Below are 25,353 nucleotides of genomic sequence, written 5' to 3' on the forward strand. Positions count from 1 at the left end.
CTAACAATAATCAGGGGACTTGACCTAATACTGAATAAATATTCATGCAGGATCACCATTTGAATTAATGTTTGAATGATGAACAGGAATTAATTTGGAGAGGAGGTAAGAAAAGAACATTCCATGTAGAAAGAGCGTAATGTCTCTTGCATTAAAATTAAAGAACTAAAAGATCTTGTTGAGTGGCAGTAACTAAAAGATTAGTATAGTTAGAGATCAGAAATTAAAGAGGAGAATTGAGTGAGGTAAGACTTCAAGTACAGGGTTACAGGTCCTGTTAAAAATGTTGGCTTTTTATCCTAAGGTAAGCGGTAGTGGTCTTCTGATTTGAAAAGATCACTCGGATTCCATGGTAGATAATGGAATGTTTGGAGAAAGGACTGAAGTGGATACTGATGCTGCAGTCACCTCCTCAATAATCAGCATAACTGGATGTAAGCTATTCTAAAAGTTAAAATTTCAACTAATAGATATGCTTGATGTTTTATTCTGTGAGAAAAGCTCTGTAACCTCTTGTACAAATACATTCCCTTGCACAAAAACTGATATCCCATTATGAAACCCCTTTCAAATACCCTTTTTGAAGCTTGCTAGTTTATGTCTCTAATGTTTATCTTGTCTCTCCTGCTTGGGATAAAGATACATGTGCACCACTACCTGTGTATCAAGTGAACTCTCCTCTACACCTCTGCTAACCACTAAAAATTCTTAGAGTGGCTGTCTGGTCACTGTCTTATAAAAATGAAAGAATGCAATTCTGACATGTTAAGAAACTAATATGAAGTGGTCCCAACCCCTGGCTTGTGTTTACATTCTTTGCTTACATTCTGCATTGCATTTGTTATAAACAATAAAGTCTGGCTTTAAATTAGGAGTCGGTAGTCTTATCACCATATGGCTGGAGGTAAAACAGGAGATTTTGGTCATTTATGGAAAGGATTACTAGATAGTAGATGTAGAAAGAGAAAAGAACATAGTGAAGTAATAGTTAGAAGGCAACAATCTAAAGTATTCAGTGCTTGATTTGTTCTGGGAAACGTAAGAGAAGAGGGTTTCCAACGTTAGCCCCAGATTTCTGAATTGCAGGACTGAATAAATGGTAATACTAGTTCCTGAGTTTGGGAGTACTTATAAAAACAGGAGCCAACCATGCTAAGAACTGAGTTAAGAGCATTCCAAAAAAGTACAGAAACACATACAAAAGTCCACAACATAAAATAAAATACATGGCATGTTCAGTAAAATGATGAAAGACCAGAATACCTAAGGCTACGGGATTCTCAAGGGAAAAGAATAGAACTGACTGGAGAGCTAGGTTCATATCTGGTAAGATGTGGATTTGTAGGCTACCATGAGTAGTTAGAATTATTCTGAATGCAATAAAAATTTAAAAGTTTTAAGCATTAACATTTTAATTGGAATTAAATTATATGAATATAATGTTGTGGTCTTTAGTAAAATGAAGGGAGAGAGTGAAATTATGGAAATAGGAGACCAGTTGTAGGGTCGTTTTAGAATGCAGGGAAGAGATAATTGTGACCTGGATAAAGGCATGACAGAGGATACAAAAGAAGTGCAATATAACAGAGATATTTTGAAGATACAATAGTTCATGCTAAGGTTTATATGAAGAGATAATGTTGTTGAGCTAAAGAGAAAGAAGTTAGAATATATCCTATGTTTCTAAGCAGTAAGAAAATAATGTAGTAAAAGTTGAATGAAAAGGAAAAAGTGAAGGTTCCATTTTGGATATTTAATTGTGAGATGTCTGTGGAACATGGAATTGGTGATAATAAGCATCTGATGGAAATACGAGGCTGAAGTCCAAGTTCTGAATTGAAGATACCTAGGTGTCCACAGAAAATATTTGCTTAAAATCCACGGAATTTTTTCCAATGACCTAGAGAAGAGAAGGTAGAGAAAGAAGATAAATAGATGAAAGTTAGGACTTAGATGGAACAGAATAAGATGATCCAGTTAAAAAACAAAAACAAACAAACACAAAAACCTGAAAAAGAGTAATCAGTGAGACAGAAGGAAATCAGGAGACTAGAAAAACAGGACTAGAGGAAGATAGAAAGAGAAAGTGACCCACCATCTTGAATACTGGTGTGAAATGGTTTAAGGTGAGGATAGAGAAGAATATTGGACTGGTAACATAAATGTCATCGATGATGTTGTCAAGATCAGATTGAATGAAGTAACAATGGTGAAAACTGGACAGTAGACACATGAATAATGATGGAGGAAGAGGATGTGCAGAGAGTGTGATAAAAACAGGTATTTAATTAGGAGAGGGAGCAGGGAAATGAGCAAAGAAATATACCCCGAAGAATATCTGAGGACGGTCATTGATGTTTTTAGTTGGAAGACTGTAATACATGTAATCTGGGATGACTAATGCAGAAGAAAGGGAAAGACTGCTAAATCAAAAGAGGAAGGATAATCCAAAGTCCTCTAAATGATAGAAATGGAATGGTATCATTAACATATGCAGATAAAATGGCCTTTCTTAGAATGAGGTGTACTTTCTTCATTATAAAAGGAGAAAAAGAGGAAAATGCTAGGAGAAAATGCAGGACAGCTCTCCAAGTGGCCTTGGACCAACCCAGTTTTTCCCCTTCTCTCACTTGTGCTTCTCAAAAATAGCTGTAGAATGAGCTGGGAATGCAACATCCTGAGATAAGGCTCAGACTCTCTTACTGTGTCTCTTAGAACAGCTTTTCCTTGAGTGCTTTAGCCCAGTGATCATGTGATGCCTGGGTTATAAAATACAGGGCAGGCTTCTTTCAAGGGTTCCTCAGCTGTGGTACAAATAGGGCATGTGCAAATGAGACTTCACCACCCTGGGCAAACTGTGTGAGTCTTGGGAGGCTGGCTCCTCATGAACTCCAGTCTGCTGTGTCCCTTGATGCCTATCCGTAAGCAATAAACCTGCTTCATGCAACTTTTTTCTTGTATGTTCTAAATCACTGGACTCATTCAAGTAGTAGAAACTGCAGTCCAATTGCAGTGAGCCAAAGTGGTACCAACGCATAGTGAATCTGCTTTGTGGCAGGAACACTTTATAGGTGAAAAGAATAGATAGTTTCCGAGTTGTGGCCTCTATGCTCTCATTTAAGTGTAAAAAAAAACAACTGAGAGTTATAAGGAAACCTAGATGACAGCCCTAATGAATTCCATATTTAAAGTCAAGATGAAGAAGAATGAATAGGTAGAGAATTGGGAAGAAAACCCAGACTACAAGGTGTCGTGAAAACCCTAAGTAAATATCCATATTGTAGAATAAGAAAAAGAACAAAAAGTCATAAACACCAAGTCTAAGCAGTGAGAAAAACAATGAAAAAGAAGAAAGAGTATAAAGTAGGAGAAGATTCCAGCGAGCTCAATAAAATTAAGAACTGTAGATTGTATAATTTAGGTTTCTTCTATTGTTTAACGTTATTAATATGAAAAGTACTTGCATATTATAAAAACCATACAACCGGGCTAACTTTGTATGGGAATCAACATTAAACCAGCAATTCCTAACTAACTGATAAAAACAATCTTTGGAAGAATTACAGAATGACAGAAATTAAAGGTAGACAGTTGGGTAAATGATGCTAATGACAACAAACATATTGGTTAAGATGCTTTTCTTAGTTCATATGTTAAATAAGTTAAAGTCAGTCTTCTGAAGCATAATGATGTGCTGACTGTAATTATCTAATAATTATTCAATAAGTAAGTGGGATTTTCATACTATTGAGTTTTTTTCTCAATTTTTCAAATTGATTACTAATCGGAGCTTTGTCTAAAAATTAATGAAATATAAATATTACTGTATACGTAAGAAAAGAAACACACTTGGCTATTGTTTTGAGGATATGCATTTCATTTTAAATTTTATAATTTAGATTCAACATGAATTGCAATAAATGGATCTTCAGCAGAGTTACTAATAGAAAATTGAGCTTTGCCATCATTAGAAACGTAGATTTTAATGCCTGTGCAATTGCCATCAATTTTATCTCCAGAAATGACATCACAGTATGTGCCAGCAGGAAGACCAGTTTGCAAAGTTGAAGAAAATGACCTGGAATAAAATATTTGAGATTTAACTTCAATACAATTAAAAGCAGGAATACAAACTAACACAAATAAACAGCATAACTTTATGTTGTAGAACCCTAAGCAGACAAGGTCTCATTAAAGAGAAAACCTGTATGCCTCTTTAGTAGATGTAAATAGCTTTCTCAGGACGTAAAAGGACCTTACAGCAGACTGAACAAGTCCCTGGTCAGTAGTGAAAATATTACCAGAAAATCAAACTTGAAGAATATCAGTGAAGATTGGCAGGAACGGTCACACTTTGATAAAAGTGCTACCTTAGTAAATTCAAATTTGTTCTCAACTGAACTTAATACCAACTACTTTTAACAATTTAAAGGGTATTATTTTTTAACCTTCTTTTTTTCCTCATGAGGTTAAAAAGAATTTGGGTGTACATACAAACAATCTAGCATTTCTATGAAGAAGTGATCATTTGAAATATAAATCTTTTTCACAAAAATTTATTTTGGTATTCTCATCCACAAAAGAAATTAATTAAAGAACCAGACATCAGCCTTTTTGGCAGGAAAGAGATTGACTTGACTTATATATTTATTTATTCCTTCATTTTTCATCAGTGAAATATAATTTATATTAGAATGAGCTAAGTGTGAGTATCAGTTGGCCTTGGACAGAGACAATTCAACTGTTTGCAAGGAAGTCTTCTGAGCTATATGTTAGGGAATCATTTATACCACAGGCAAAGGATATAAGAATCACAGATGAAAGGCCAATAATGAGAAGTTTCAGAACTAAAACTCAAATCTCCCGAAGCAAATCATTAACCACAAGATACATATTATTTATATATATGCTTTAAAAATGTGATTTGTCAAAAGGAGACAGAGAAGTGAAGAAAGTATACCAAAAAACTAGGTAGAGCAGTCCTTGAGAAAAACAGTTAGAAATAAAGGTATTTTAATACTGAGGCAGCATTTTTCCATGATTAAAAAAGCAGGACTACCCCATCAAAAAGTGGGCAAAGGATATGAACAGACATTTCTCAAAAGAAGACATGCATACAGCCAACAGACACATGAAAAAATGCTCATCATCACTGGCCATCAGAGAAATGCAAATCAAAACCACAATGAGATACCATCTCACACCAGTTAGAATGGCGATCATTAAAAAGTCAGGAAACAACAGGTGCTGGAGAGGATGTGGAGAAATAGGAACACTTTTACACTGTTGGTGGGATTGTAAACTAGTTCAACCATTATGAAAAACAGTATGGCGATTCCTCAAGGATCTAGAACTAGATGTACCATATGACCCAGCCATCCCATTACTGGGTATATACCCAAAGGATTATAAATTATGCTGCTATAAAGACACATGCACTCGTATGTTTATTGCAGCACTATTCACAATAGCAAAGACTTGGAATCAACCCAAATGTCCATCAGTGACAGATTGGATTAAGAAAATGTGGCACATATACACCATGGAATACTATGCAGCCATCAAAAAGGATGAGTTTGTGTCCTTTGTAGGGACATGGATGCAGCTGGAAACCATCATTCTTAGCAATCTATCACAAGAACAGAAAACCAAACACCACATGTTCTCACTCATAGGTGGGAACTGAACAATGAGATCACTTGGACTCAGGAAGGGGAACATCACACACAGGGGCCTGTCATGGGGAGGGGGGAGGGGGGAGGGATTGCATTGGGAGTTATACCTGATGTAAATGACAAGTTGATGGGTGCAGCACACCAACATGGCACAAGTATACATATGTAACAAACCTGCACGTTATGCACATGTACCCTACAACTTAAAGTATAATAATAATAAATAAATTAAAAAAAAAAAAAGCAGGACTACAAGACACGTTCTTTTAATGATTTCACAATCCTTATATTAATTACCTTGTGTATTTTGTGGCATGTGTAGGTGAGCATATGCATGTTAATTCTATGTATGTATAAGATACTGCAAGGGTACATAGAAAGGACTCTGCTTACAACAGAAAGCCCTTATGAAAAGAGGAGAATGAAGGAGTAAGAATCATCATCATTTTGCTTCTGCCCATTGTTGATCGCTATTGTCTTCTTGCTCCACCGACTAAATGATTTTACAGATACCATAAAAAGTAAATGAACAGAAACAAAAAGAATGAATCAAGAACGTACTGATACAAAATATTATTTTAATTGATATTTACTTACCAGTCATCATTGTTGAAAACAATGAATCCTTTGTTTCCTCTTCCAAAAGCCACTTGGTTGCTCCCATTATCATACCAGTTTGTAAAAGGCTGACCATCCACTACATTGCGGAAAGCAACCATGTTCCTACAAACACAGTAACATAAAAAAGTTGATATTCTTAAACTTCAGCTGTTTTAAATAAAATGCTAAAGAAAGTTTCCTATTAGAGGACATGTCAAAATAAATATTCTCACCTTATTTGGCGCCATCGATGTTCACAGACCCAGTCATTGCCACAAGTAGTGTCTGGATTAATAGTAACTTCTTTAATTACTCCATTATTATTTGGTGGCCCAACCCAATCATTAACATCCTTAATTGGGGGGGAAAGCCAAATTTTAACATACATGTATTTACCTTTTCCTTCTCCTTTACACCAAACCCAACCTATCCTGTTACTTATGTCTCTGCAGTCAGTGACTTTATCTAGAATCCAATGCCTTCATTAATTTTTATAGCTCCTTACTTGGTCTTCATCATCTCTCTATGCTCAGGTTCTTTTCTGCCGTATTAAAAACAAACGCAACAAATTTGTATACTCTCGTTTTCATTCCAAGGACCTGCAAAGGCTTCTTTGCTCTGTCACCCAGGCTGGAGTACAGCAACACAATCATAGCTCACTGCAGCCTTGATCTCCCAGGCTCAAGCGATCCTCCCATCTCAGCCTCCCAAGTAGCTAAGACTGTTGGTGTGCACCACCACACCCAGTGCATTTTTTTTTTTTTTTAATTTTCGATACAGACAAGGTCTTGTTAGCTTGCTCAGATTTGTCTTGAACTCCTCAGGTCACGTGATCTTCTCGCCTGGCCTCACAAAGTGCTGGGATTACAGCTGTGAGCCACTGCACCTGGCCTGCAAGGGCTTCTTAACATCACTGTAAGCCATGTAATGTCATTGTAGTGGGCAGGGCATTAGTACCAGAAACACCAAGATTAAAACACGGGCTCTATTACTAGTAGCTAAGAAAACTTAATCAATATACATAATTCACTGTGTCTCAGTTTTGTCATTTGAAAAATGGGAATATTGTTTATCTTTGCTCTAAAAATTAAGTAGTATATCTGAAAATGCCCTGAACGTGACATGTGCTAAATAAATCTTAGAGTCCTTCATGCTTCTTTTTAGATAAATGGACAAAACAATACATCTGAATATTTTTTATTAAATGACCACATTTTTAATACTATGTTTTCTGGATTGGAACTTTAAAAAATACAAATTAAAAAGAAAACACAGTAACCCTAGGAAGGTTTTCAGTGTTGACCTTAGAATCATGTCATATGGTGAAAAGTGAACAATACTAAGAGTTTTTAGCATGCAGCAGTCCTGGCAAAGTGGAAGCGTTATAGTAATAGGAAAAATAAAAATACTCTCTGACTCCTAACGTCAGAAATAAGACCAATTAGTAGAAATTATAAGAAGTTGGCTCGATATAAAAGTACACCTTCTAAATATTAAAGCTGTTTAACAATAGAATCAGCTGCCGTACAAAGTAGCCGACTTCTCAAACTGAAAGGAATCTAACAGAAGCTAGCTAGATATCAGTGTGACTCATAGGAAGGAGGAATTTCTGCTTTAGACATGAACTCTCTGATGCTGTTTCTGGAACCTTTAGTTTAAAAGAAAACCTTCTACTAGCTTTTCAAATATCTTTACACTCTTATTTCTCTGTTCCTTTTTGAAAGTACTCATCAGATTAATGTCTTTACCACACTCCCAAAAGTTTTTCTCATTCTTACTTTTCTTGGAATACTCTATACATTTCTGTTCTTTAGTACATATAATTTCCTTCCTCTTATAGGACACTTTGCCTGTTTAACTTAGCTCAACTGACTCATTTCTTTGTATTCCATGTAACATTTTAAAAGTACTTAACAAACATTTATGTTGTTCTCACTACGGGCAGATGATGTTTTAAGTTCTCTACAAGTGTTGGCATATATAATTTTGCTATCAACCCTGAGGTAGATACTTATTAGAAATACATATTTTACTCCCTGTGTCTAGCTCTTATTTTTAAGTGGTTTTTTTTTTTTTCCTGTTGGCTAGGGGGATGTTTGTCATATTTCTGAAATAGCTTGTGTACCCTTTTTCAACAAGTAATATAAATTTTACTGCTTTAATATAACCTGCCTAAAATCAGAGCCCTGTATCAGGTTTACACATAATTAAATATTTGTTGAATAAATACATAATTAATAGTTGTCATATTAAGTTAGAACAAGATTGCCTCCTTTTTCTTGAGAAAAGGATATTTTGAACATCTTCAAAACTTACGTTTCCATTTTGAAAATTTCTTGGCCAATGGTAGCTTGACATTACTCGTGTAAATCCATAAGGATGAGCAAGCATAAATCCAACTGCCATTTTATACAGCATGAAAGTTACATAATTATATGATCATAGAATATCGGAACATTCTTACCATCATTAAAAGATGTGTTAAAAAAAATAGAGAACTTTGTTTTCTACCTGGCGTCCCAGAAGGTAAGAATAGAGGCTCCTCCAGCCCCATGTCCTCGTTGATTGTCATGGTTATCCACAAAGACAAGTGCTCTGTCAGAAGGCATGAAACCCCAACCTTCTCCCCAGTTCCTATTTTTGAAAAATAAGATATACTTTGATGTATCATTTCACAATTGTTTTAGAGTAATTTAACTGTGCATCTCTTTCTGCAGGGCATGGCATCTGAAGATTAATTCTCTCTCTAATTAAATGGTTAGTCTGCAAGATATATATTTACACACACATATATATACACACACTCCATACACACTCATGTGTGTAATCTACATATATAGTCCATATTTGTATATACATGTTTGGAATACTTATATTCATATTACAAATATAAGATTTTTGTTATTAAAAAAAGGTCTTTTTAGAGGTTTCAGCATAGTATAATTTAGAGGCACTCCAGAAGGATCAATATCCATATCACATTATACAGAATGTCAAACTAGATTAAAATAAGGCTTCAATACTGTATTGTTACCATATAAATATTTTAATATTTTAAATTAATATATGTAAATTCTACGGTATGGACACTTTGTACATACTTTATAAATGATGGGATCATTTTAATAATAACCTGGCTTTAAAAGATTATATGCAAACATCAGTCAAATCTAGTATATTCATCTCGTACTTAGATGAAAATTCCTAGGGAATGTTTAGGGTTCTGAGGCATGCTGTCTTGTGACAGACACTCTAAATACAAAAGATGATTGATTCGAGTTTAGGGCACTAGAATACTTATCATTAAAAATTGCCTCCTTGATAGTTGTCTGAATAAGAATGTCCCAGAAGATAACTCACACTGGGGTAGTATGACTAATAGATCTATGAAATAATTCAGGGGAAAATTTGTATTCATTTACTTTAAGTAAGACATCTTCTCTCCATTCCACTTGCGAATAACTGTGCCGAGTTTTGCACCATACTTGAATTCTGTCACCCGGCCATTTCCAAAGTAGTCACTGCTTTTAATTGGCTCATTACCCAGATCAATTACCTAGTAGAAATTTAGGAAAAAATAACATTTTTCATAAGGTCTTTAAAGCATTTTAACCAGTAATTTAATATTGTATAACAAATAGCTTTAAGCTATTTATTATTTGTTTTTGTCTTGTTTTGTTTTGTTTTTCAGAGACAGGGTCTTGCTATATCGTCCAGGATGGTCCCAAACTCCTGGCCTAAAGCAATCCTGCCACAGCCTCCCAAAGTGCTGTGATTCACGAGCCACTATACCCAGTGCTATTTGTTATATAAAATGCTCAAAATGGTTTTCTTATTCTTATATCTCAACAGGTAATATTCTTATATTTTTTTTGATTAAGTATACACAACAATATTGAAATAAACATAATATCAAAGTTACCTGCTGTCCTGTGAGAATACTTACCTAATTTTTAGTCTTGTACATCAATGATAATAACAGCTCATACTAATACATTTACTATCTGACTGACATTTCTTGATAAATATAAACTCGTTTCATTTCCAAAGAAAATAAAGACATAACTATTGTCAGTATCCTACATTCTGTGTACCTCCATAAAACCTGTTGTGATAAAGAATTACATATGCTGTATCTGAAGAAGAGGAGGTTAAAGAACAGTGTTTTACATAAATGACTCAGTCCTTATCCTATGGACATTGCATTTTTAATTCAATCTGCCATTAATTTTCTAATGAAAAAGATGATATTTTATATGCATATATGTATTGAATGTACCTCCTGGTAAATGAAAGGTTTACTTCCTTGAGGAAACCAGTTACTGTTGAGATTATGCAGTTTGTCCAAAATTGCTTTTATGTCTCCAGGCCACATGTGCTTGGAAGCATCAAGTCTGAACCCTGCAACTCCCATGTCAATGAGATTGTTCATATATTCGGCAATCTTGGAACGCACATAATCCTTCTCCAGCGCAAGATCAAGAAGACCACTCAGACGACAATCTCTGACCTGTTGAGGTAAAAATGTTATGACTGATTCATAAAACCTCACTTTTCACCTGAGAATCCATTTGCTTATTCATGTATTCAGTAATTCCTCAATAGTTGTTCTATAGGGACTTCCTTGCATTAGGCACTGGGGATGCTCACATTCTACTATAGACGTATCTTTCAAATATTTTATAGTAGAAGATAGAGAATTTAAGAAATAAAGTCCATGAGCTTTTGAATTGGTTGTAAGCATTTTAAAAGTGAGTTTTTAAAAAGTGTGTATTGATTAAAACTCTTAAATTAATATTTAAAAGTTTTTAAATATGGATTTGAGTTTCTTAGTCAAACTTGTTAACCTGTGTCCCTAAGAGATCTAAATTAGTATTTAAACTGAAGCTCAATTAGTTACATGTCTATATTAAAAGGCGTATATCACTCTTTATTCATATCACTGTCTTAAAAAAAAATTACCTGAGTAGCATCATTATAGTTCTCAATATCTCCACTTGAAGTTTTACATTTACCATCATTAAAATCCCATCCAGAATATGGGACTGCTGGAAAGTCCCTACTTCCAGGGTTGAAATAACTTCCACAAGTACTGCTTGTTCCTGCACTCACAGCATTACCACACATATGATTAATTACAGCATCCACATAAATACGAACCTAGAAAGCAAAGTTTCTACTTCAGTGTGACTGACAGAGAGGTAGACCCTGAAAGCATTACTGATTAAAGTTTATAGTATGTTAATAAAACTCCAAAATATTTCATTATATCTTATAACTATTTTCCTACAAGATCAAAAGTCAACTGTGAAAGGAAAGTAATGTGAACTAAACACCTACATTCATTCTAGACACTTGGTCAAATATTTAGAGTAATGATAAATTGAGAGAACCAGAAACTACCATAAATAGGAGGAAACACAAAAAGCCCATTTCGGGGAGACAAAACACAGATGAGACTGGAAAGGTGACTGTTTTGGAAATGTCAGTGGGTCACCAGGAGAAAGCCTGTACTCTCTACTTAGCAGTTGAAGACAAATAAGGTAGATATTAGTCTCCAATTATGCTGCTCATTAAATAGAGAAGAGAGCTATTCACCACGAAAAACCCAGGAATTACTGATGGAAACAAAATTTACCTAAAAAAGATAGCAAATATTGTAACTGGAATTATACTTCCTAACCAGAAAAGTCTTTCCAGGATATATGGAGAGTTATAAGGGTTAAAATTTGATGTTTTGCTTTAGAAGTAAATTCTGCTCTAAACTTTAACTTATCTCTTTAGTAGACAGAGAACACGTACACAAATATTTACAAAAGTTAAACATAAGACAACAGTTAATTTTAAGTCTTAAAGAATGAAGTACAATTTAAAAAATATATAAAATATGGAAAACTTTCTGCTCAAAGGGAGCAAGAAAGAAGAGAGAAATCATTTTCCTATCTGTTATTTTTAAAAGAAACTAGAATTCACTTACCCCAACATTGTTACATCTAGTCACCATGTTTCTAAACTCATCTTCATTTCCAGATCTTGTGCATAATTTATAGCTAACTGGTTGGTATCTTTCCCACCAAGGTCTTGAAGGGTTGTGAATTGCAACATTTTCATTTGATGGAAAGACCTACAAATTAAACAGTCTTAATAAGCACCAAATTTAGTCTTACTGTATAACACTGGATGTTCTAGAAACTAATCAATAATATAAAAATATTCTTGAATCTTTGTATATGCAGCTATCTTTTGAAAATATTAACAGCACATTGGAGGATTCTCGTTGAAGAAAGATTATCTCACACACAAAATATAAAGTTGCCAAAAATACTACATTGTTTTGTCCTCAGAAAACTGTTTTACTTAGAATACTTACCTGGGAAGTAAAATGTTGCCCAAGTTTCACAGATCAGATCAGAACACTGTTTACTATAAGCACAGTGAATTCTGCAATTTATACTATTAATAATACCCACCTGAACCCCTCCAAATCCCTTGGGAGCTAAATATCGCTCACATTCAAGAGCAATATCCGCCCATCGCCATTCAAACAGATGAACGATAGATGTCCGTCCTTGTTGTGTATTTGGGGAATACTGAGCCCAGCAGAACCCAATGGTTAAAAGCAACAGAAAGAACTTCATTTTGCTGTGAAGTTGTCAGTGTCCTTTCCAGAAACTATTTATATTCCTGTAAGAAGCACATTTTACAAAGTAAATATTAGCATTAATAAATACTTGAGGGCAAAGTGTTTATTCGTAATCTGAAAAGGTTTATCAATAATAATTTTAACAGGTGAAGAACATTAAAAAGTCGCTCATGGAAATAACTTAAAAGATCTTTTAGAAACTAATGTTTCTTTTTTTTTTTTTTGCTTATATCAGCACTTTTATTTTTCCTTTCACGATGACGTGTTGCTGTGGCCTAATGCTCTCAGATAACAGTAGAAAACAAAAATTTGTTGTCATCTCTTTAAAGATCGAGAATTGCGTACAAAAAACTTTACATAAATTAAAAGGAGGAATACATTTACAGCTATAAATGTGAACTGCTTCCAACTCAAGGCAAGTAACAGCCCACAGGGTTCTGGCAGACAACATAAGCTAAGAAAGGAAACTGGGTCCTATGGCTTGGACTTTCCAACCCTGACAGACTGACAGGACAGAAACAACTGGTTCAGGAGTCCTTGTCAGCCTCTAGACAAATCCCAGAACACTCAGCCCTGACACATTAATAACCTGCACACATCAGAGACTGCTGGCCATGCAGACTCACCAAGCCACAGACTTGTCTTCCACAAGCACGTATTTAGCCATGAAGTGACCAAGCCACATGTACTAAAGACTGAAATCGAAGATATGTACAGATACCAAGGGGAACAGTTAACTTGAATGCAAGGTCAAAATCAGCAACCATTTCTACAGTCCAGTGCTGATATCAGATACAAGCTTCAAGGACAACTTCTTTTCGAAGGCTTATACCAGTTTGGTGAGGCTAGCATGAGGTGTATGCATCTGCCAGGGGCAAATTTATACTTCTGAATTAACCCATGCAGCAAATTCTAGGCATCTGCTCACAGTCCATTTAGAAGCATTTGCGGTGGACGATGGAGGGGGCCAACTCGTTGTACCACTGCTTGCTAATCCACATCTGCTTGAAGGTGGGCAGTGAGGCCAGGATGGAACCGCTGATCCACACCGAGGACTTGAATTCTGCATTAGATTATATGAGTATTTCAAAAATATATAGTTTGGGTTAATATTTTTATATATTTTGTATTAACAAGAGAAACAAATGTAAAATTATCCTAAGGCATAAGAAATTATTGGCCATTTCCACTAAATGATAAGTTTTCTGGAGAAACTGCAATACCTAATTTATCTTTTTACCTCTCATATCTACTATTATACGTTGCTGGTGGTGTGCATTGTACTGCTGTCAATTTGTGATAGAAATATTTAAACAATGTCTTTTAATTAATATTCTCCTAATTAGTATATCTTGATTACAATGTCAGTGTTTCCTTTTCATTTATACTATGTCATTTATCACTAAAGACTCTAAATATTCTTTCCAATGAGTTAAAAGAAAGAAAAACTATTCTCTGTTGGAACATGAATAGCAAATTTTCAGCAAAATAACACTTGTAAAACACAAAGTTAGAAAAAGAAATCCTAGTCAATTTAGAACACAGAGAGGACTGACATTGATGTAACACAAGTGTCTAAGATAGAATTGTACAGAATTCCTATAGTAACACCCAATTTTTGTAAACTATATGTCCAGGAACAGAGGCTTCATTTTAGATCTCATTGTGTCTAAAAAGCAATCTTTCTTAGCAAATTCCAATATTCCTCTTCAATTTCAATACGACATTTTGTTCTAAGGTTAATAAATATTAGAAATATGTCCAATCACAGAATATCAGCTACAACAGGACAGTAAATATAGAGTAGATAATTCTGTGGCTTTGATTTTATTCCTAGACTATCAGAGAATCAATTTGGACTAGATGTAAGATCTTCATCATTTCACACATTCAGTCCCAAATAAGGCAGTGTCATTGTGAAAAACTTTGAGTTTAGGTATGGTAAGGTATGTTACTAAATATTAATAATAATCACAGTACTGTGTTAAGGCATATATCTCAAAACATGTCTTAACATGTAGACATTTTGACAAGTGCTATATATTTGACAACATAATAAGTACATTTGGATGACTGAGGGAAACATGTCAGTTCCAGCAGAATTATTTATACGTGTGTGCTGGAGGACAGGGAGCTTGTAGCAGTGTTAGGCACTAAAGCAAGTTTAAAGCAACAACCCAGGAGAGTCCAAAAAGGAGGGAAATACTGTGTCTGTTTTAGTCTGTTTGGGTCACTATAACAAAATACCATAAACTGAGTGTCTTACAAAAGCAGAAATTTATTTTCCACAGTTCAGGAGACTAAATTCAAAATCAAGCAGAGTTTGTGTCTGGTGAAGGCTAACTTCCTAGTTCAAAGAGGGTACCTTGTGGCTGTGTCCTTATTTGCTGGAAAAGTCAAGCAGCTCATTCATAATAGCACTAAAAAGAGTTCCACTCCCAAATTCCTAATACTATGACCTCAGGTATTAGAATTTCAACATATACATTTTTGGGGTGACCATTCGGATCATAACAATGTTTGATTACTGAACTAATTCTAATAGTGTTCTAATTACTGACAGATAACGATGGATTCACTGAGAATTCTGAGGTGTTCCTACTTGCCTACAGGGTTTACTATAATGTGTGTGTGTGTGTGTGTGTGTGTATATATATATATGTACACATATATATAGTACATAAACTGTAGTGTATATATACACACACATACTGTAATGTGTATACTAATATATTTCTTGTTCAGAGAATAAGACAAGATCATGAGGTTGTATATTAGAACTAAGTTCAATGCCCATAAGAATCCAAGAAACTTAATACATGTAATTGGAAATGTTTTATTTCTTCATGGTGGAATTCTCGACATGATCAGAAGCTGTACTGATGGTGTAATTCAACTAATGAGAAAGACTGCAAGAGGCAAGAACTTTCTTTTTCTCAAGAGATTGGGAAACCATGAGGAGAAAAAGTTCATAGAGAAAGAAAGGCAAAGAACTTTGTCAAAGGATAAAGGACAACAAATGATTCTGAGATCTAAATACTGCTTCTAGACCTCAGCTTTTTTGTTGTTGTTGTTGTTGTTTGGCAAGTCCACAGACTGATGGTTAAGGCCAGAGAAGGAAATTATGCAAATAAACTGAAAATGTTTGTGATAAATTTGGATTAAAAGGCAGCAATGATCTGAGAACTAACATAGCACATCACTGTTGAAGGAAAGAGATTCTTCACAAACAAAACAAGACTTTGGCATACCAAGAGCTTCCACCCATCAGTAGGTAGATGAGTTCCATCAGTGGTTTCGTCGTGAAAGAAGAACTTCAATACAGCATGGCCTTTTTACAAAAAGCATTAGCATCAGCAGGAAAGAGACTGGTTCCTATACTGATTAAAAGGTAATTTCACCTGGCTGTGTAACAGGCACCTCGGAAGCCATAACATACAGAAGGAAAAGAGCTGGTACTGCATGATTCTAAGGAATATGTTCACACATGAGATATGGTACCCAGCTTTTCAGATAGAGAATTTGGAGACATTGAAAGCAAGCTGTAAGTGTCACAATAATAAACGATGTCAGTCTTAGACACACAATGAAACATAAAACTTGGGACTCGTTTTCACTTAAATCTGGAAGTTAATACCTAACTGAAGAAACGAAGCTGCTGTTTAAAGAACACATTCTATTCAACAAGGCTGCACTTTCAGGAAGAAAAACTAATTACTCATGAGTCCAGGATATGATGACAAATTAAGATTGAGTGGAAATAGAAGACCCTGGAGACATAAAGGGACATGAGGGACATGTATGTGTCAGAGAAAGTGAAAATCAGTCCATAGAAAAACAGTTTTGGAAAAGACTACAGAATAAAAAAGGAATCAGTTAGGCTGGGCAGAGTGGCTCAGGCCTGTAATCCCAGCACTTTGGGAGGCCGAGGTGGGCGGATCAACTGAGGTCAGGACTTCATGACCAGCCTGATCAACACGAAGAAACCCGTCTCTACCCAAAATACAAAATTAGCTGGGCTTGGTAGTGCATGCCTGTAATCCCAGCTATTCAGGAGGCTGATACAGGAGAATACGTTGAACAGGGAAGTGGACGTTGCGGTGAGCTAGGATCGCACCATTGCACTCCAGCCTGGGCAACAAGACTGAAACGCAATCTAAAAAAAAAAAAAAAAAAGAAAAGAAAAGAAAAGAAAACAAAAAGAAAAGGAGCAGTCGGTGTTCCGTGTTAGGATAAATGCTTTGACTTTTAAATGACAAATACAGTTGAGCAGTCCAAAGACAATTTGTTAGCCTTTCTAATTGGGACGTGCAGGGATACAATAGATTACATCTAACTCCAACACACAGCCTGGAGTAAAGCCCAGACAAACTGCAATATGAAGCAGAACTGCCCTTAAATAACCTGGGGATTTGGGAGTAAAAAAAAAATTGTTTAAAGTTACCGAGAATTTAAGGTTGTTATGTAACATTATTGCAGCAGAAAATTGAATATTAAACATTTTTAAACTACTTATGAGTTTCATTCAACTCATTTTCAATTAAATGTACAAACAATGCTTGGGGAAATAGCAACAAAATTTCCACATGTGATTAGGTTATTTCACAATACTCTTTCAGAAATTTTAATTTTTTAATCTTTCAAAAACATTTCCCTTATGAGATATTAAAATAAAACGTCTAAAAAATATCACATTTTAAAGGTTTTTTTTTCTATACTTGAATTTAAAAGCAACATTTTATGGCTGTTGAACAACTCTAACTTCCTTTCTTAAAACTTCCTTTCTCTGAATTACCTTTAAAGATTCTAGATTTGGAAAAAGCTGCTTACCACCACTTATAAAATATCTTGTATACTCACGGTTAACTTATAACCTAATTGAGAGTTGTGGGTTTCACCTGTGATGTCACCTTTTGTAAAGTTCAAAATCCAGAAATATTAACTGCTTGGTTTGGCTAAACTCAGGTAACAGAATATTTCAAAGGATTTTCTTCAAGAGTGCTCAGCTTGATTAAAAGTGTATATTCAAGTTATAGGTATATTTAAAAGGCCTTTATGTTTTTCTCTTCGTGAATCACGTTTCTCTTGAAAAGAACTTTTCTGTTGACTGAATTACTTTTCCCCACTCTGGTTTTTCTGCTCTTAATGTACCCAGGATAACTTCTGGTGGCCTGAAACTTTTTAGGAAAAATAGAAAAGGCATGATGGATTCCATTTTGGGAGAAACCTCTATTTTCCTCATGGAACCCCAGAATTTAGGGGCTGAAAGATCCCGCTCAAAATGTGTTTTTGTCTTACAGCTATACACGTTTGTTAGGTCCTAGAAATTTCATGTTTTTCTATCCCTGCTCTTAAAGGGCTCCACAAGGAAGCCAATAATTCACTTAGGAAATGGGACAAGAAATAATCTTATAAATGCTGTATCTTCTGTTTTTCTGTGTAGCGATATATGTGTTGTGTGTGATGACTGTAAGAAGAGCTCTAATTGATTGCCTTAAATAAAAAAAAGACAAATCAAATATTTTAGAGGAAAGTTAAAACTATAATGCCTTTAGTTTATGTAACTTTAATCTTTAAGAAATAAAAATTGTTTTAAAGATTAAATTGGTAAAATGCAAATGTCATCAAAATGTAAATAGGATGTTTAAATCATGTAAGTTAGATGCCAGATTTGCTAAATATTTCAAGTTGTACACTGCCTGCTTTACAATTTGGTAAGACCTAGGGACATAAGAAATTAACCATGCCCCTAACGATGCTGAGAAAAGTCAGACTTTGTCTGCATCTAGTACATAATTAAAACAACTAACCACGTTTTACATTAAAGTTGAAAATTTCTAAGAGTTACCATTAAAACATGTATATAAGAGAACTAAAAATAAATTTACATGCAAGGTGTGTAAGAATAGTAAAATGTGTTTTTGGTAAAAAATTATCAAAAGGTATAAAAATATAAACCTTGTCTATGGAAAAAGGATTATTTTGAAACCAATGTAAGGGTAAAATTTGGCTTTCTTTCCCTTGTACAAATTTTCATGGAATAGAGAAAAATAGTGAAATATTTTGTTTGCCTTGTTGATAGACTGCCAAGGAGAGAAAAGGTTAGATAGGAGACAAACTGTTTGGAAAGCAAAGTCTTCTGTCTTAATGAGTTAAGGTTATTGCCTAGTTTCAAAATTTCTGAGTCATCATTTTGGCAAAATAAATAACTTATGTGTAACCTGGAATTGCATTTCATAATATCAAGTGTTTTAAACCTCTAACATTTGACAGGCTTTCCAAAATCAAACTTCATATTCAAAATTGTCTCTCCTGAAACCTAGCTTTTTTGAGGGCCCTGAAGCATCCAGAAAGAGGTAAACAGAAGTTTTTGACATGTTTAGGTAAGTGGAATTGCAAAAATTATGTTATATTTTAGTGATAGTTTTAATATATCTTCCAAAATTGTATGGGATTTTAAAAATCCTAAACCTTGAGTATATGCAATGAATCATAATTAGGATTATAATATTAAGTTATTACAAACCACAGAAATAACCAAATATCTTTGCCAATCATATTCTTGACTGTAACTAACCTGAACACTTTGTCATCTACAGAAAATTGTTATCTTGTTTTAATCCTCTTCAAAAGATATTTTACAATCAACTGGAGGACTTTAAAACATGCTCACAAATGTAGGTTTCTGATAACTTTGAAAATCATGACATGGGAATAAAAGAAAACATAAAGGAGTCATGAAGAGCTTAACTGTGAATATCAGACAGGAGTTAATTGCATGAACTAAACTAATAGATGTCTGAAATAATATTTTTCACTTTTTGCTTCAAACATTGTTATTCTTTGTTCTTCAGAGTTAAGGAAACTTTTAAGTTGTCTACAGCTTTTAACAATTAAGTAAGGTATACATACTCCTGTGAACAAAATTTGGAGCACATTTGTTTCTCTCTGCCAGGTTACTCTAGAATTTGGAAACTATTTGGGAATATTCTTAACTTACGACCATATAGTTATTTGCACCAGTGCAGTAACAATCCATTTTCTTTTGTAACATGACACAATTGGAGAAACTGGTTGTTTTACCAAGGTTTTGACTGGAAGGATATGCTTCTCTTTGAGAAATCAAGCTTCACTTACACAGTCAATAAAAGCCAACTGGGAAATGTGGCCTCCTACCTTGTCTATACAATCTGTGTACAGGGCTTCTAATCTGTGCTGAGTAAAGAATGTCACTATCTAACAGGCCCAGGAACCACACATTCTTGCGACCTTAAGAAGAGAGGAATTCACTCAATTTGTAGGTATTTGAGGGTACAAACTCATGGCTGGGCTTGACTTTAAAAAAGTCCTCTCTGTGATCCCTTTTGGAACAGAGTTCCATCAAAGATAATTTTAAAAGACTATGCAAAAATAAGTATTTTTGCTTCACTTTATGCAAATAATCAAGCCAAGTATAGGCCTAAGTTTCTTTTGCAAACAACTCAGTCATAATTTATTTTTAATAAAACAACTATCATGATTTGGTTTGAACAAAAATGAGATCAGGAGAGAGAAAAATTTGATTCAAAACTTATAAAACACTTGTCATTAAATTCTAATTTTATTAGTTGTTTTTAAGTTTTGCCTACTCTGTTAGTCTCTTCTCATGATCCTAACAAAGACACACCTGACACTGGGTAATTTAATTTAAAAAGGAGGTTTAATGGACTCACAATTTCACATGGTTAGGCAGGCTTCACAATCATGATGGAAGGCAAAAACATGGAAGCAGACAAGAAAGAGGATGAGAACCAAATGAAAGGGATTTCCTGTTATAATACCATCAGATCTCCTGAGTCTTATTCACTACCATGAGAACAGTATGGGGAAAACCACCTCCCATGATTCAATTATCTCCCACAAGATCCCTCCCACAACTCATGGGAATTATGGGAGCTACAGTTCAAGAAGAGACTTGGGTGGAGACAAAGCCAAACTATATCACCTAGATTTTAGACTAACCCTGTTTATTCCTGTAAACAAATGAGCAATCTCTGGCTGAAACTCAATATAAAAAAGGGATAAGTAGTGTAAAAATCTGGATCAATATTCTAGTTTTGGGCAATGATTCTGCAAATCCCACCAGGTTATGAGAGTATACAGGGTACCCACAACCAAGAAGTTTCTTTGTTTGGGAAAATAAAACAAGGAAGTTAACCAAAGCCAAGTCCCTTGCACCCAAATCTTAGCAGGTATAAATATAGCAAACATTTATCTGGGTATGGCTGAAGCATTGAGATTTTTGAGCTATCATCACTTATCCCCTTGTTTCATTTTTATACATGTCCTCTAATAACTCATTTTTTTCATGCCTAAAGTCTATCAAGCTACAAATGATGATGCAAATGAAACCATGAATGGAAATACATTTCTTCGAAGGATCCTTAGAAAGGTCACAGGAGAAACCTTAGCTGCTGTTCCCCACACAGTGCCCCTTTCCAGCAGGATATAGCGAGAAGAATCATCACCCCACCTCCTTAACAGCAGTTAGGGTCTCCACTCCTGCAGGGAAAAATGAGAGAGGAGAAACAAACAAACCAGTCAGGCAGGCAGTTAGGGTGGGTCCTCAGCTGAATTCTTTCAAACAAAATAATAGCCTAAAAAATCAAACTATAGTCATAGAAATATAAACTTGCATAGTAGGGGTTGACTAAGACATGCCCACAGCCACAGAGATAAGAAAGTCTACACAGGTGATTTGTGCAGACATACTCCCAATAAAAGGTTCCATCCCCCATAATATGGTTTCACTGTGTCCCCGCCCAAATCCCATCTTTAATTTCAACATGTTGTGGGAGGGAAACAGTGGGTGATAATTGAACCATGGTGGCACGTCTTTCCCATGCTGTTCTTTTCTCAGGATAGTTAATAAGTCTCACAAGATCTGATGGTTTTAAAAAGGGGAAGTTATCTGCACAACCTCTTTTCTCCTGTCTGCTGCCATGTGAGACATGCCTTTTACCTTCTGCCATAATTGTGAGGCCTTCCCAGCCACGTGACACTATAAATCCAATATACCTCTTTCTTTTGTAAATTTCCCAGTCTTGTGTATATCTTTTTGAGCAGCATGAAAATGGACTAATACAGTAAATTGGTACCAGGAGTAGAGTGCTTCTAAAATGATACACGGAAATGTGGAAGTGACTTTGGAACTGTGTAAGAGACAGAGGTTGGAAACGTTTGGAGGTTTCAGAAGAATATAGGAAAGAGTGAGAAAGTCTGGAACTCCCTAGAGACTTGTTAATGGTTTGAGTAAAATGCTAATAATCATATAAAATCCAGGCTGAAGTGGTCTCAGATAAAGATGAGGAACTTGTTGGGGACTGGAGCAAAAGTAATTCTTGTTATGTTTTAGCAAAGAGACTAGTAGCATTTTGTCCCTACCCTAGAGATTTGTGAATCTTTGAACTTGAGAGAGATGATTTAGTGTATCTGGCAGAAGAAGTTTCTAAGCAGCAAAGCATTCAAGAGGTAACGTAGGTGCTGTTAAAGGCATTCAATTTTAAAATGGGAAACGAGCATAACAGTTCAGAAAATTTGCAGCCTGATACGATTGACAGGACAAATCTCTTTTTCTGAGAAGATATTCAAGTCAGCTCCATAAATTTGCATAAGTAATGAGGAGCCAAATGTTAATCTCTAAGACAATGGGGAAAATGTCTCCAGGGCATGTCAGAGGTCTTCACAGCAGCCTATGAGGAAAAAGTGATTTCTTGGGCTGGGCATGGAATCCCTGAGCTGTGTGCAGCCTAGTACCTTGATGCCCTGCATCACCGTCACTTCAGCCATGGCTAAAATGGGCCAAGGAACAGCTCAGGCTAAGCTCAGGCTATTGCTTCAGACGGTGGGATCTGCAAGCCTTGACATTTTCCATGTAATGTTGAGCTGGGGGTGCACAGGAGTCAAGAATTGAGGTTTGGGAACCTCCCCCTAGATTTCAAAGGATATATAGAAACACCCAGATGTCCAGGCAAGATCTGCTAGGTTCATGCAGAAGGGAAATATGGGGTCAGAGAACTCACACAGGGTCCCTACTGGGGCACCACCTAGTGGAGCTGTGAGAAGAGGGGCCCCCTCCTTCAGATCCCAGAATGGTAGATTCCTTGACAGCTTGTCCGTGCACCTGGAATAGCTACAGACACTCAACACCAGCCAGTGAAAGCAGCCAGGATGGGGCTATATCCTGTAAAGCCACAGAGGCAGAGCTGCCCAAGGCCAAGGGAACCCACCACTTGCATCAGTGTAACCTGAATGTGAGACATAGATTCAAAGGAGATCATTTTGGAGATTTATGATTTGACTGCCTTGCGGGATGTCAGAATTGAATGGGGCCTATAGTCCCATTGTTTTGGCCAATTTCTCCCATTTGAAACAGCTGTATTTACTCAATGCCTGTACCCCCATTGTATCTACGAGGTAACTAACTTGCTTTTGATTTTACAGGGTCATAGGCTTACCCTGTCTCAGTTAAGACTTTGGACTGTGGACTTTTGAGTTAATGCTGAAATGAGTTAAGACTTTAGGGGACTGTTGAGAAGTCACGATTGATTTTGAAATGTGAGGACATGAGATTTGTGAGGGGCTGGGGCAGAACGGTAGGGTTTGGCTCTGTCCCCACCCAAATCTCATTTTGAATTTCCATGTGTTGTGGGAGGGACCTTATGGGAGGTAATCAAATCATGGGGTCAGGTCTTTCCTGTGTTGTTCTATTCTCGTGATAATGAATAAGTCTCATGCAATCTGATGTATTTAAAAACAGGAGGTTCCCCACACAACCTCTCTTCTCTTTTCTGCCAACATGTGAGATGTGCCTTTCACTTCCTTCCATGATTATGAAGCCTCCCCAGCCACATGGAACTGTAAGTCCAATAGACCTTTCTTTTGTAAATTGCCCAGTCTCAGGTATGTCTTTATGAGCAGCATGAAAACGGACTAATACACCTTGACACATGAGCAGTAAAGGGAACAAAGCAATATGGAGTAACTAAAGCTATAGGTCACATGCAAATTAGGACAAGGTGAAGCTACCAGAAATTTCTACTGTATGCAAATGAGATGCCCAGCCCTCATCAGTTTTTTGATAAAAGGGTTTGCATTCAACTGTAAAGATGACAACCCTCTTTTCAGCCCCCTCTCCAGAGTGGAGAGCTTTCTTCTTTTGCTCATTAAATTTTCATTCCTACCTGACTTTGGTGTCCACACTTCTTAATTTTCAAGGTCATGAGACAAAGGACTCCAGGTGATGCCTCAAATAAGAGACTGCCATATGGTAGTGCATTGGTTAAACTGTAAAATTTGGAAATCACTTGCCCATTGTTTACCTTTTCAATTACTTTGAACCCAGGATACACATAAAGGTTCTGTATGTTTGTGTGTGTGTGTGTATATGTGGGGGTGTGTGTGTGTGCATATAGATGGATGTATGTGTATATATATACACATGTATTCATTATATATGTATTCATATATATACATGTGTATATCTACACACACACAGACACATATGTATTCATACATATATATGAAAATCTGTAAGACCATACATTCAAAACATTTCTATGTGGTCTCTCTTAAATTAATCCCCTGTAAAATGCAGTTTGATTTTACACAAAACATTCCCTTTCTCAGAAAAAGTTCTAGTAATGTATTATTTTCTCTTTTTGTTTCTTCACTTTTAAGCTGTTTTTGTTAAATTGATATATATTAAGTTTTTGATTCAATACTTTTAGAAGAAAATGCAGAAAAAGATTTATACTAAGTAATGTTTTTCTCTCTGAAACAAAATTTTTAAAAGTTTGGCCGAGTGTAATCCCAACACTTACGGAGGCTGAAGCAGGAGGATTGCATGAGCCCAGAAGTTCAAGACCAGCTTTGGCAATATAGTGAAATCCTGTCTTTATGAAAAAAAAAAGTTTAATTTAAAAAATATTAACAAATAAAAACATAAATGAAAGAAATTTACAGGCTTATTTTTCATTGAAATGGTTGTAAGGGAGGATAAAATACTATTCCTCTACCTTCTTTGGTTTAATGGTGGGGACATATTAATCAAATAAATAAAAGCTTAATAAGAGAGAGAAAAAATATATTTAATTATGTAGATAGCCAAGAACATAAGAGGTATCCACAAAGAGTGCAAAAATGAAATCCTTAAGATATGGAGTTTCTCCCAACAGTAGCCAAAAGAAATAAAAAATTAGACAAATCCTCTGAGAGGGTTGGTAGAACACCAGTGGCAAGAGGGTGCAACCTGCATCTCTATCTGACCATCTACAAATTCTCAGGGCATCCAGTCTGATGATTGACTGTCTGTACAGCAAGCCCAACATCATGTACCCTGCCACCAGGAGGAAAGCCAAGCCAAGCACTCAAGACACAGAATGAGACCAATAGGAA

The 25,353-nt window shown here is 35.6% G+C and overlaps 2 protein-coding genes and 1 long non-coding RNA gene across 6 annotated transcripts in view; 1 reads left to right on the forward strand and 2 right to left on the reverse strand.

The window, feature by feature from the left end:
- The window catches only part of LOC107126868 (uncharacterized), a 68,638-nt gene that overhangs the window by 15,746 nt on the left and 27,539 nt on the right, over positions 1-25,353 (forward strand). The window lies entirely within an intron of this gene.
- LOC123567609 (pancreatic alpha-amylase-like) lies at positions 3,857-12,927 on the reverse strand. Of its 2 annotated transcripts, XM_045366280.2 has the most exons (10): positions 12,746-12,927; positions 12,253-12,399; positions 11,238-11,435; positions 10,555-10,785; positions 9,698-9,831; positions 8,787-8,909; positions 8,592-8,691; positions 6,509-6,627; positions 6,273-6,398; positions 3,857-4,078 (listed from the first exon to the last, which is right to left on the reverse strand). In XM_045366280.2, the coding sequence occupies exons 1-10, from the start codon at positions 12,911-12,913 to the stop codon at positions 3,889-3,891; spliced, it is 1,536 nt and encodes a 511-aa protein (XP_045222215.2). In that variant the 5' UTR covers positions 12,914-12,927; the 3' UTR covers positions 3,857-3,888. The 2 variants fall into 2 exon arrangements, 1 of the variants encoding a protein (XP_045222215.2); XR_012429023.1 differs by lacking the exon at positions 8,592-8,691.
- Positions 12,913-25,353, reverse strand: part of LOC101866053 (pancreatic alpha-amylase) — a 42,701-nt gene continuing 30,260 nt past the window's right edge. Inside the window, exons 8-10 of one of the 3 annotated variants that reach the window (XR_012429016.1) lie at positions 21,325-21,459; positions 20,631-20,651; positions 13,754-13,981 (exon numbers count right to left, since the gene is read on the reverse strand). Coding sequence is in view for 2 of the 3 variants with exons in the window: in XM_074027375.1 (XP_073883476.1) it covers positions 13,799-13,981 (183 nt within the window). In the remaining variant the exon portion in view is untranslated. Of the gene's footprint in view, positions 12,960-13,753; positions 13,982-20,630; positions 20,652-21,324; positions 21,460-25,353 lie in introns of those variants that run through there. The other 2 variants (XM_065548829.1, XM_074027375.1) reach the window with 2 other exon arrangements.

Source organism: Macaca fascicularis, chromosome 1 (assembly GCF_037993035.2).
Source record: "Macaca fascicularis isolate 582-1 chromosome 1, T2T-MFA8v1.1".
Lineage (NCBI taxonomy): Eukaryota > Metazoa > Chordata > Mammalia > Primates > Cercopithecidae > Macaca > Macaca fascicularis.